Source organism: Rhinopithecus bieti, unplaced genomic scaffold (assembly GCF_001698545.2).
Source record: "Rhinopithecus bieti isolate Rb0 unplaced genomic scaffold, ASM169854v2 scaffold_7308, whole genome shotgun sequence".
NCBI lineage: Eukaryota > Metazoa > Chordata > Mammalia > Primates > Cercopithecidae > Rhinopithecus > Rhinopithecus bieti.
In genome coordinates, this window is record NW_016805423.1 from 612,317 (window position 1) to 625,810 (window position 13,494).

A 13,494-nucleotide genomic window follows, 5' to 3' on the forward strand; every position below is an offset into this window, starting at 1 on the left:
GCCAGGATGGTCTCGATCTCCTGACCTCGTGATCCGCCCGCCTCGGCCTCCCAAAGTGCTGGGATTACAGGCTTGAGCCACCGCGCCCGGCCTTTTACTTTTATATTTTAGAAAAACCCTGTTTAGTAGTTATCTTCTACTCATTAACAATTCTTTAACGTTTCCCTTTTCAAGTGTGGTTTTTACTCAGTGTTCACTGACTCTAGGTAATAAGATCTAGAGGCTTAATCAAATTTGAGTCTAATTAGCAGTAGGGACAAGAATACTTCGCAGATTGTGTTCTGTGCTTCTAGTGCATCACGTGAGAGCCACATATCCAGTTGTCTTTTTTAAAAGTTTGTATTAATTTTTTTGTAGAGATGGGGTATCTCTGTTGCCCAGGCTGGTCTCAAACTCCTGGGCTTAAGCAATCCACCTGCCTCAGCCTCCCAAGTGCTGGGATTACAGGCGTGAACCACTGCACCCGGCCCAGTTGTCTTCTTTTTGTTAAGATGGAGTCTCACTCTGTCACCCAGGCTGGAGTGCAGTGGCACAATCTTGGCTCACCGCGAACTCGGCCTCTCGGGTTCAAGCAATTCTGCCTCAGTCTCCTGAGTAGCTGGGATTGCCCCCGCCACCAGTCAGCTAATTTTCTTGTATTATTAGTAGAGACAGGGTTTCACCATGTTGGCCAGGCTGGTCTCGAACTGCTGACCTCAAGTGGTCTGCCCGCCTTGGCCTCCCAAAGTGCTAGGATTACAGGTGTGAGCCACCGCACCCAGCCAAAACTTGATCATTTTCATTGCAGATTTCCAAATGTTAAACAAGCATGAGATGGCTCTGCTTAATAATGGCTACTACTTGTCATGCCAGACTATTGACTCCAATGAGGATGGCGCCACGTGAGGGAGGCTGAAGAAGAGATGTGGAGCCAGTGAATGAGACATAGGGTTTATTGTGGACTTACATTACACAGCAGTCCAGGAGCAGTGGGCAGGACAGGAAAATTGGTACTGTTTTTTGTTTTTGTTTTGAGACGGAGTCTTGCTCTGTCACCCAGGCTGGAGTGCAGTGGCGCAATTGCGGCTCAGTGCAAGCTCTGCCTCCCGGGTACATGCCATTCTCCTGCCTCAGCCTCCCCAGCAGCTGGGACTACAGGTGCACACCGCCACGCCCGGCTTTTTTTTTTTTTTTTTTTTTTTTTTTGTATTTTTAGTAGAGAGGAGGTTTCACCGTGTTAGCCAGGATGATCTCGATCTCCTGACCTCGTGATCCACCCACCTTGGCCTCCCAAAGTGCTGGGATTACAGGCGTGAGCCACCGCACCCATCCATAAATTGCTACTGTTTTTAAAAAGCATGCAGTTTAACATATTTTCACTTAGCAACCTCTACCTAGCAACTTCCACTTAACCCAATACAAAGGGCCACCATTCCCTATACGGCCTGCATTCCAAGGAATGGGGCAGGGGTACGGACGTCCTTCACTGATAAGGAGTCTCTGGATTGGCCACTCCTGGATTCCTTAACTTGGAACTCCAAACATACATTCTTCTTAGACCACAGGGTCACTTCCCAGGGTATGCCTGAGTTACTGTTGTCAAGTATGTCTGCCATAGACTGCTACTCATGATGGTAGAAAAGGAGCTGCAGTGGCTCACACCTGTAATCCCAGCACTCTGAGGCCGAGGCGGGCCTCAAACTTCTGACTTGAGGTCAGAAGTTTGAGACCAGCCTGGCCAACATGGTGAAACCCCATCTCTACAAAAATACAAAAATTAGCTGGGCGTGGTGGCACGTGTCTGTAGTCCCAGCTACTCAGCAGGCTGAGGCAGGAGAATGGCTTGAGCCCAGGAGGCTGGCTTGAACCCAGGAGGCAGAGGTTGCAGTGAGCCGATATCATGCCACTGTACTCCAGCCTGGGCAACAGAGCAAGACTCCGTCTCAAAAACAAACAAACAAAAAGAGCTGGGTGCTGTGCTTGTTGACAGATCTAGATTTTAAAATCTTTTAGGGATAGAGAATAAGGATCAGTCAACTATGGCCCACTGCTTATTTTGTATGGCCTCAAGCTAATAATGATTTTTGTCTCGAAGGGTCAGAAGGAAACCAAGCCCTGATACGAAGCAGCCTGTATTAAAGCACTTCTAGGTGAGAGGTGTAACTGTGAAATAATAGGTTTGCATTACAGCAGTGATTTGTGACCTTTGGGTGGAAAGTCACAGATCCAAACTCTAGAATGATGAACTCTACCCTAAAAATGCTCATACACAAAACAGCCTGTTCCACTCCCAGGCATCTCAGGCCCCAAAGGAAGAACTTTTTATCACTGTTAATATTGTTACTAGTCTGCTCAGGCTGCCACAAAACACCACAGGCTGAGTGGCTTAAATAGAAATTTATTTTCTCACAGTTCTGGAGGCTGGAAATCCAAAATCAAGGAGACGGCCAGCGTGGCTATCTGGTGAGACCTTTCTTCCTGGTGTGTAGACAGATAGCCGCCCTCCCCATGTCCTCACAGGGCTTTTCCTCTGTGCAGGCAAACTCCTGGTGTACCTCCCTCTTCTTACCAGGACACTAGTCCTGTTGGGTTAGGGACTCATTCTTGTGACCTCATTTAACCCCCTTATAAATGCTCTGTCTACAATCACATAGCGGGTTAGGCTTTAACCTGTGAATTTTAGGGGGACACAGCTCAGTCCATAACACTGTAAATACTAAATCTGAGTATAATTGAGTACTGTATTTACAGTAAGGATTCCTAAGTTCTAAGAGAACATGTGTTCCAGGTGGTTTGTTACTGAATCCTAGGCACACGTTGAGGATTCCTACTTGCTGAATTAACGAATGTTAGTGAGATCAGACTAACACACATGAAAATTCGTGGAGGGATATAAGGTGATAAATATCACAGATTAATATACTGTAGCAATCCAGAAAAGAAACTGAGAATAATCTAATTAAGACCAAGTTCTGCCCCCTCCCCTTTTTAAACAAGAAGACTACCTATGCTTGGTATTATTTGCATATAAGAGGAGGACATTGTTGCTGGCATTAGAACATTTACAGATTAAGAGCCAAACCCAGAGTTTAAGTGGCTTATACAGGGTATAGGCAGATGCTGGAAAGTCAGGAGGAGAAACTGAGACCTGGAGCCTTAAATGGTAAACTGTGTGTCTGAGTTTGAACTGGAAAACCATAATTTTGGCAGAAAAGAAAGTGGTAGATTAGGTAATTTAAAAACTATTTCAAAGAATTTATTTTATTTTTTTGAGATGGAGTCTCTCACTCTGTCACCCAGGCTAGAGTGCAGTGGTGCGATCTCAGCTCACTGCAACCTCCACCTCCTGGTTCAAGTGATTCTCCTGCCTCTGCCTCCCGCATAGCTGGGATTACAGGCGTGTGCCGGCACACCTGGCTAATTTTTGTATTTTTAGTAGAGATGGGGTTTCGCCATGTTGGCCAGGCTGGTCTCAAACTCCTGACCTCAAGTGATCTGTCCAACTTGGTCTCCCAAAGTACTGGGATTACAAGCGTGAGCCATTGCGCCTGGCCTATTTCAAATAATTCTGAATAATAAAATTCAGGGAAACATACTATATATCCACAAAATAATTCAGCTAAAATAAAATAGTTCTGATAAAGACGCCCATGTGGTTTTGTTTGGTGGGAGGGGGACAGTTTACACCACAATGCTACCTATTTCTCTGCAGAATTTGTCTTGTCCTAAGCTGTGAACTAGCTCAAAGCTGAAAACTCTGAGGGACCAATCCTCTAGTAACAGGGATACCCTCTACTCCATTTTGAAGAAAATCTGATGAAAATTTAAGGGATTTTGTGTCCAAGTTGAGCGCTCTCTCCTTCACTATTTGAATCTGCCTTTCAAAAAGTCATTTGGAATTGAACAGTTTACATCAAAATTACATTCCTAACGGATTCTAGTTTGTCCTTCAAATGAAATTAGGTGTATTTATAGAGAATTCTGTTAACGCATGTAGTATTAGGTGTTTAGGTTTAGCATAATAAAGGCTAATGCAATACAAAGTTCCAATAACATTATGTTTTAATCTAATAGGGCAATATTCTAAATAACAAACATCAGAAATGTTAAAAAGCAATTCATTTATTTTTTTGAGACAGGGTCTCATTCTGTCACCCAGGCTGGAGTTGCAGTGGCATGATTTTGGCTCACTGCAACCTCTGCCTCCTGAATTCAAGTAATGCTCATGCCCCAAGTAGCTGGGACTACAGGCATCAGACACCATGCCCGACTGATTTTTTGCTATTTTTTGTACAGATGGGGTTTCGCCACGTTGTCCAGGCTGGTCTTAAACTCCTGGGTTCAAGCAATCCACCCACCTTGGCCTCCCAAAGTGGTGGGATTATAGGCATGAGCCACCGTGCCTGGCCTGTAATTTTTTTTTTTTTTTTTTTTTTTTTTTGAGACGGAGTTTCATTCTTGTTGCCTAGGCTGGAGTGCAATGGATCTCAGCTCACCGCAACCTCCACCTCCCAGGTTCAAGCGATTCTCCTGCCTCAGCCTCCCAAATAGCTGGGATTACAGGCATGTGCCACCACACCCAGCTAATTTTTTGTGTTTTTAGTACAGACAGGGTTTCTCCATGTTGGTCAGGCTGGTTTCAAACTCCTGACCTCAGGTGATCCGCCTGCCTCAGCCTTCTAAAGTGCTGGGATCACAGGCGTAAGCCACCGCACCCAGACCCCAGCCCCCTGCAATTCATTTTTTAAGTTAAGTTACATAAATGTTTTGTTGCTTCAACAGAAGAATAGATGCCAGGGTGCTCTTTTTAAAAATTCATCTATGTAAATACATCTTAATACTAATTTGAGTCACTACTTTTATTCTTTATTATCACATTTTCCAAGTTTTGGCACCCAAACTTGGCAAACATCATGGAGATTTGTACAAACATACATATACATATATACACACACATTTATAGCCCCAGCTTCTTCATTAAACCTTGTGCTCACGCTCCTGTTAAAAGAGGTAAAATGGTGAGAAGATAAAAATCAGGGAAAACATGAATAAATGCTGATTGACAAATCTTGTTAAGAATTTGTAAGGCAGACTTTCTAAAGCAAAATCCATCACCTTGCTAAAATTTCCACTAAGCTACAGCTTTAGATATTTACAAGAAAAATAAATATCTTCTAACATACTTCAATGTGGTTTAGCAGCAAGCTAGCTGAGGAGTTGTACTTTGTTGTTATTTCAGGTAACTTTTTATTAAGAAACAGTTAATATTTCAGTGATTAAAACTTCAGGTGTTCAGCTCAGGAAGGATCATTATTATACTGTGAAGCAGAATTCTTCAGGTACTCATCTTTAAACTACCACCCAAATCCATCACAGTCACATTCAGGCTTTCAATTTTTAAAACCATTTAATGTTTGGTAACTAAAGAGTAGATGTGATTAGTGTACTCTAGGTCGTTTGATTTTATTTTTTTCTGTAGGAGCTTTCCTCTTTTGTGATAATCCAGTCCCAAGTTCCTTATTATTCTGAAGAAATGAACTAGCTTCTGGTAGACAGTAATTTTCTACATGAGGAGGTGATTCCTATAAAAGGAAAATAAATGACTTTTAAAATGATTTCAAACATTTGCATGATCCAGTAATAGATTTTTTTCTTTAAATCTCCGACCTCTCAGGGATGAATCTGACAAACGTAAAGGAAAACGCATATTCATTCCTAGGTTCCAGTAAATTAAACAAAATGGACCCCGTGGGACAAAGCCTCACCTGTTGTCAGAGAAATACGTGTATCGCTCAGGTAGAGTGAGGCTAGCTCAGATCTTACAAACATTCCATATTGGTGTTTATAATCCCCATTTTAGAGATAAAATAAAAAAGGTTAAATAAAACAACCAGTGTCACATAACTAGCAGGTAGCAAAGCCAAAATTCATAACCCATCTGACTCCAAAACCCTTGCATTTTCACCCACAACCATTTCCCAACATAGAAGAAATGGATCTTTTCCCCTTATTATAAGTGTAATAAAACTTAATTTTCTAGCAATATGGCAGACTGGGCAACCTGAAAATGAATCACCACAAAATACTAAGTAAGTGCCTTTTGATTCAATTCTTCCATGGATAACAACTACAAACACTGACCAAAATATACTAAAAGCAACCACAGACCCTGGAGAATAAACAAACCTAGCAAATGTGGGGCTGGGGACGCAAACACAGTGTATGAAGTAAACTGCCTGTTAAACAACACAGTATTCTTTGGAGGAGCAGAAGAACAGAATCTAGTTTCTTTTTTGGGGGGAGATAGGGGTCTTGCTGTGTTGCACAGGCTGGTCTCAAACTCCTGAGCTGAAGCAATCCTCCTGTCTCAGCCTCCCAAGTAGCTAGGACTACAGGCGTACCACCATGCCGGACTTGAATCTAAAGTTTCTACAACTTATTCATGACGTCCAGAATATATCCAAAATTAAGCAATTGCTTTGTAAAGAAGCAAAACATGACCCATTCTTAAGAAAAAATGAATCATTCAAATAAACAGAAATACTTAGGCATAAGCTTAAAAAAACATATATAGGATCTATATACTGAAAATTACAAAATGTTTATGAAAAATTAAAGACCATCTAAATTAACAGAAAGAAATGTCATGTTCATGGAAGACTCAATGTGGTAAAGATGCTGATTCAAAATGATCTGTACGTTTAATGAAATTCCTATCAAAATCGCAACAAGGTTTTTATAGACATACATAAGCTTATTTTAAAATTTACATAAAAAGATACAGGCAAAAAAAAGCTGCTACAATAGCTAAAACAATCTTGAAAGAGGAATAAAGTGGAAGGAATCACCAGCGGATACTGGAGTTTATGTAGTTATCAAGACAGGGCAGTACTAGAGAGGGACAGACAGACACATGGATCAATGGAATTGAAAAGAGAACCCAGAAACAGACTCACACAAATATGACCAAATGAATTTTTTTTTTTTGAGACGGAGTCTCGCTCTTGTTGCCCGGGCTAGAATGCAATGGTGCGATCTTAGCTCACTGCAACCTCAGCCTCCTGGATTCACGTGATTCTCCTGCCTCAGCCTCCTGAGTAGCTGGGCCTACAGGCATGCGCCACCGTGCCTGGATAATTTTTGTCTTTTTAGTAGAGATGGGGTTTTGCCCTGCTGGCCAGGCTGGTCTGGAACTCCTGACCTCAAGTTATCCACTGAGCCGCACCGGGCCAAACCAACTGAATTTTGACAAAGGTGCAAAAGCAACTCAGTGAAGAAAAGACAGTTTTCTGAACAAATGCTGCTGGACATTCTTAGGAGGAAACAATCCCAAGAGACAACAAGAAAATTAGCCAGGTGTAGTAGGTATCACTATACCTACTGAAAAGGCAAAAATAAAAAGCACTGATATCGCTAAATGTTCATGAGGACACAGAAACTCGATCACTCATACACTGCTCGGTGGGAGGAACGCTTGAGCCTATAAGTTTGAGACCAGCCTGGGCAATATGATGAGAACCCATCTCTATTAAAAAAAAAAAAAAAAAAAATCAAAAGTCTCACTAGATGGGCTTCAGAGCAGGATGATGATAACAGGAAAAAAATCAGTGAAGTTGGAGGCAGATACATAGGAATCAGCAATCAAAAGAACACAAAAAAATGATTGCAAAAAAGTGAACATGGCCTTAGGAACACATGGGACAAATAAAAAGTTCTAACATAAGTAACTGAATTTGCAGACAGTGAGGAAAGAATAGAGCAGAAAAAATATTTGAAGAAATAATGGCCAAAATTTCCCAAACCTGGTGAAAGGTGTTAAGTTTGCAGATTCAAGAAGCTCTGCAGACACCAGGCAGGATTAATACAAAGAAAACCACACCTGGATATATCAAATGGTTGAAAACCAAAGACGAGGAAACTATTGAGCAGCCAGGAAAAAAATGACACATTGAATACAAGGGAACAATTCAAATGACCATCACTGATTTCTCAACAGAAACAATGGAGGCCAGCAGACAGTGAAGTCCTTAATAGAAGAAAAAAACCTGTCAATCTAAAATTCTGTATCCTGCAAAAATGTCCTTCAAGAATGAAGGTAGAACAGACATTTCATATAATAGAAAGCTAGAATTGATCCCCAATCGACCTGCACTCCAAACTAAAGTTAGTTCTTCAGGCTGAAGGAAAATGTAATCAGATGGAAACACAGATCTTCAGGAAAAAATGACTCTCAAACTGGTATACATGAGGGTAATTATAAAATACTATTTTTTATTTTAGTTTCCTCAAAATGCACAGAAGTGTTAAAAGCAAAACCTATTTGAAGTAAAATCTTATTTGGGGCAATAAGATGTAGATGTAAAAACTATGACAACTACTGCATAAAGCAGAGGTCAGCACACCTTCTGTAAAAACTCAGAAATATTTTAGATTTTGTGGGATAGATGATTTGTGCTGAAACTACTTAACTGCCATTATAGTGCAAAAGCAGCCACAGAGAATACATAAATGAGTAAGTATGGTTGTATTCCAACAAACCTTTATTTATAAAATAGGCAGTGGGCCAGATATGGCCACGGGGCTACAGTTTACTGACCCTGGCATAAAGGACAGGGGAAGCAAATGAACCAACTTGGATGCAAGAGATCTTTTTTTTGAAGCAGAGTTTCACTCTTGTCACCTAGGCTGGAGTGCAGAGGTGCGATCTTGGCTCACTGCAGCCTCCGCCTCCCAGGTTCAAGTGATTCTCCTGCCTTAGTCTCCCAAACAGCTGGGATTACAGGTGTGTACCACCACACCCAACTAATTTTTGTATTTTTAGTAGAGACAGGGTTTCACCATATTGGCCAGACTAGTCTCGAACTCCTGACCTCAGGTGATCTGCCTGCCTCGGCCTCACAAAATGCTGGGATTACAGGTGTGAGCCACCGTGCCCGGCCTCAGTAAGTAATGTATAATCTACATATAAATACTCCTCCCTCCAAAAGGTAAATATATTTTTGCTTTAGAAGGCCAATGGATAAAATACAATTCTAAAAATATTAAACTAATACAAAAAAAGCCAAGAAAGAAAAGGAAGAACAAGGACAAAGAACAAATAGAAAACAAACAGCAAAAAAACCCATCCCTAAATCCAGTCATATCAATAATTACATGATAGACTGAACACTCCAAAGAATAAAAAAGCAAGGCCCAACTAGATCCCGCCTACAAGAAAGCCATTTTCAATATAAGACACAGACAAGTTTAAAATTAAAAACCATGAAAAGCGATATCATGACACAGACTAAATAGAAAAAGGCTATATTAACCTCAGATAATGTACATTAAGGCAGAATAAGCCCAGAGATTCAAGTTGTAACAAAGGATCAATATGTGAAAATCACAGAAATTACACATGGGTAACATCTAGCAACAAAGTTTGAAATAAATGGTGTAAAAGCTGACAGAATTAAAGAGAAAAAACAGACAATTCCACAATCAGCTGGAGATTTTAGTATCAGTAATTGATATAACTAAACAACCAAAAAAAACCACACACACAGGAAATCTGATCAACATTATCAACCACATTGACCTATTTGATATTTTCAGAGCATAACACCCAACAACTGCAGAATATAAAATCTTTCACATACATGATACGTTCATTAAGACAGATGAAGCTGGGCAATAAAACAAGTCTCAATAATTTTAAAATAATTAAAATCATAAAGTATGTTCTGTGATTACAATGGAATTCAATGAGCAATCACAAATTAAAAAGATAGAAAAAAAATCCTCTTATATTTAGGAACTAAACAACAGACTCCTAAATAAGTCAGCTATAAATGAACACAAGTTGCCAATATCAGGAATAAACTTATTTATTTATTTATCTTGAAACAGAGTCTTGCTCTGTCACCCAGTGCAGTGGCATGATCTCGTCTCACTGCAACCTCTGCCTCCCAGATTCAAGCGATTCTCCTGCCTCAGCCTCCTGAGCAGCTGGGACTACAGGCACACGCCACCACGCCCAGCTAATCTTTTTGTATTTTTAGTAGAGACGGGGTTTCACTATGTTGGCCAGGCTGGTCTCAAACTCCTGACTTCAAATGATCTGCCCACCTCAGTCTCCCAAAGTGTTGCGACAGGCGTGTGCCACTGTGCCCAGCCAGGAATAAACTTATTACACTAAAAGGATAATAAGAATATTGTGAAGAACTTTATGCCAACAAATTTGACAAGATGAAATGGACATATTATTTGAAAATTACCAGTTATTAAAAACTGACATATAATGAAACAGAAAATAGGAAAAGGTCTGTATCTAGTAAAGAAAATTCGGTACCAAAAACCACATATAAAGAAATCTCCAGGCTGGGTGCAGTGGTTCACGACTGTAATCCCAGCACTTTGGGAGGCCAAGGTGGATGGATCACCTGAGGTCAGGAGTTCGAGACCAGCCTGGCCAACATGGTTAAAACCCCGTTTATACTAAAACTACAAAAATCAGCCAGGCATGGCAACCCATGCCTATAATCCCAGCTACTTGGGAGGCTGAGGCAGGAGAATCACTTGAACCTGGGAGGTGGAGGTTGCAGTGAGCTGATATTACGCCACTGCACTCCAGGCTGGATGAGAGAGTGAGACTCCATCTTAAAAAAAAAAAAAAGAAAAGAAAACTCCAGGTCAGGTGGCTCATGCCTATAATCCTAGGACTTTGGGAGGCTTCAGTCCAGCATGGTGAAACCCCGTCTCTACCCAAAAATACAAAGATTAGCGGAGAGTGGTGGTGTGCGCTTGTAGTCCCAGCTACCCAGGAGGCTGAGGTAGAAGGATTGTTTGAGCACAGGAAGCGGAGGTTGCAGTGAGCTGAGATCACACGATTGCACTCCAGTGTGGGCAACAGAGCCAGACCATGTCTCAAAAACATAAAACAAAATAAAAAAGAAAACTGCAGACCTTCAAATATTCAAGGAAGAAATAGGCATCTTACACAAATTCTTCGATAAAACCAAGGGAGCACTTCCCACTTGTTTATGATGCCAGCAAAACCCTAATACCAAAATATGACAAAACATTACAAAAAATGAGAATTATATACCAATATCCTACCCTGAAAACAGATTTTAAAAATTCTTCATCAAATAAATCCAGCAATATATACAAAGATTAATATGGCATGATCAAATGGGATTGATACATGAAACTTAACATTTGAAAATGTATGCAATTTCCCATAGTAATAGAATGAAAGAGAAAAACCTTATGACAACTCCAACAGAAGTAGAAAAAGACATTTAACAAAAGTTAACCCCAATTAATGATGAAAAAGAAATCTTAGTAAACTAGGAATAAAAGGGCTCTTCCTCAGTCTGGAAAAGAAATCTATGAATAACCTATAACTGGTGAAATACTGGTGAAATATTGAACAGTTTCCACCTAGGCTAGGGAATAAAGACAAGGAGGCCAATCTCACCACTTCTATTCAGCAGCATATTGAGGTCCTAGCCATGTAAGACAACTAGAAATAAAAGGCATAAGGAAGGGACAATCCACAAATCTCTTTGTAGATAAAACGACTGCTTATGTAGGAAAGCCTAAGGTACTAATTGTATTAAGTGAATTTTATGAAGATCATAGGGTATAAAAGACTGACAGGCCAGGCACGGTGGCTCACACCTGTAATCCCAGCACTTTGGGAGGCCGAGGCAGGTGGATTGGTTGAGACCAGCCTGGTCAACCTGGCAAAACCCTGTCTCTACCCCTTCCTCCTGCCAAAAAAAAATTAGGTGGGCATGGTGGCACATGCCTGTAGTCCTAGTTACTTTGGAGGCTGAGGTGGGAGGATCTCTTGGGCCTGGGAGGCAGAGGTTGCAGTGAGCCAAGATCACGCCACTGCACTCCAGCCTAGGCAACAGAGTAAGACCCTGCCTCAAAATAAATAAATAATAATATACAAAATTTATACTCTTATGGATTGGCAGCAAATGGTAGAAAAAAATCTAAATGTAAATCTAAAAATTTTCATTTACAATAGCATCACAAAATAGGAATACGTTTAACAAAAGATACGCAAGTTCCCTCACTGAAAAACCACAAAATGTTGCTGAGAGAAATTAAAGAAGATCTAACTAGAGACATTCTAGGTTTATGGAATAGAATGCTCAATACTGTACAGATGTTAACTGTCCCCAAGATGGTCTATAGAGTCAGTGCAATCCTAATCGTAACCACTCTAGGCTTTTTTTTTTTTTTTTTTTTTTTTGTAGAAACTAACAAGCTGATTCTAAAGTCCACATGGAAACACAAAGGACATGGAATACCGAAATAACCTTGAAAAAGACAACTAAAATTGTAGTCTTAATACTAGCTTCAAAAGTTGCTGTACAGCTACAGTAATCAAGACACAGTAGGAAAGGTATCAACAAGCAGATAATGAAACAGAACAAAAACACGATCATTTGATTTTTTATCAAGATGCCAAAGCTTTTGTGGGAAAGGAAAATCTGTTCAACAAATGGTGCTGGAACACCTAGATATCTATATGGGAAAAAACCAACCCTAGTCCATACCTCACAGCATAAAGAAAAATTAATTTGTAATAGGTCATAGAGATAAACATAAAAGCGAAAACAGTAACTTTTTAGAAAACATATTAGAGAATACACACACACATCAAAAAACAAACACACAAACCATGAAAGAAAAAGCGCTCAATGTCCTTAGTCATCAGGGAGATACAATGTGCTCCCACTGTAAACCTACCATATGGGTAAAAATCAAATGATTGTCAACACTAAATGTTGGCAAAAATATGGAATAACTGGAAGGCTTACACAGATTGAGTATCCCTTATCTGAAGTGCTTGGAATGAGAAGTATTTCAGATTTTGGAATATTTACATTTACTGGTTGAGCGTAGGAAATCCAGAAATCAGAAATGCTCCAATAAGCACTTCCGTTGAGCATCACGTCAGTGTTCAAAAGTTCAGGATTTTGTACCATTTCTAACTTTCGGATTTGGGATGCTCAATCTCTATATTATTGGTGGGAAGTATAAAATGGTAAAAATCCCTTTTGCAAAAGGCCTGGCAGCTTCTTAAAAAATGAAATATTAGGCCGGGCACAGTGACTTATGCCTGTAATCCCAGCACTTTAGGAGGCCCAGGCAGGTGGATCACGAGGTCAGGAGATCGAGACCATCCTGGCTAATACAGTGAAACCCCATCTCTACTAAAAATACGAAAAATTAGCCGGGCATGGTGGCAGGCACCTGTAGTCCCAGCTACCCAGGAGGCTGAGGCAGGAGAATGGTGTGAACCCGGGATGCGGAGCTTGCAGTGAGCAGAGATCTTGCCACCGCACTCCAGCCTGGGCCACAGAGTGGGACTCCATCTCAAAAAAAAAAAACCAAACAAACAAACAAAAAAACCACGAAATATTTACTTATTCTATTACACAGCAATTCTGTCGTATTTACCCAGGAGAAATGAAAAAATATGTAAAAAATATATAAAAAATATATTAAAAT

The 13,494-nt window shown here is 40.4% G+C and overlaps 1 protein-coding gene across 3 annotated transcripts in view; it reads right to left on the minus strand.

Moving 5' to 3' along the window:
* Positions 1-4,817: 4,817 nt before the first annotated feature.
* Positions 4,818-13,494, minus strand: part of TOPBP1 (DNA topoisomerase II binding protein 1) — a 64,759-nt gene continuing 56,082 nt past the window's right edge. For 2 of the 3 annotated variants that reach the window (XM_017872418.1, XM_017872419.1), the window contains exon 28: positions 4,824-5,561. In XM_017872418.1, coding sequence (XP_017727907.1) covers positions 5,418-5,561 — 144 coding nt within the window. In that variant the 3' untranslated portion in view covers positions 4,824-5,417. Of the gene's footprint in view, positions 5,562-13,494 lie in introns of all 3 variants that reach the window. The other variant, XM_017872417.1, reaches the window with a different exon arrangement.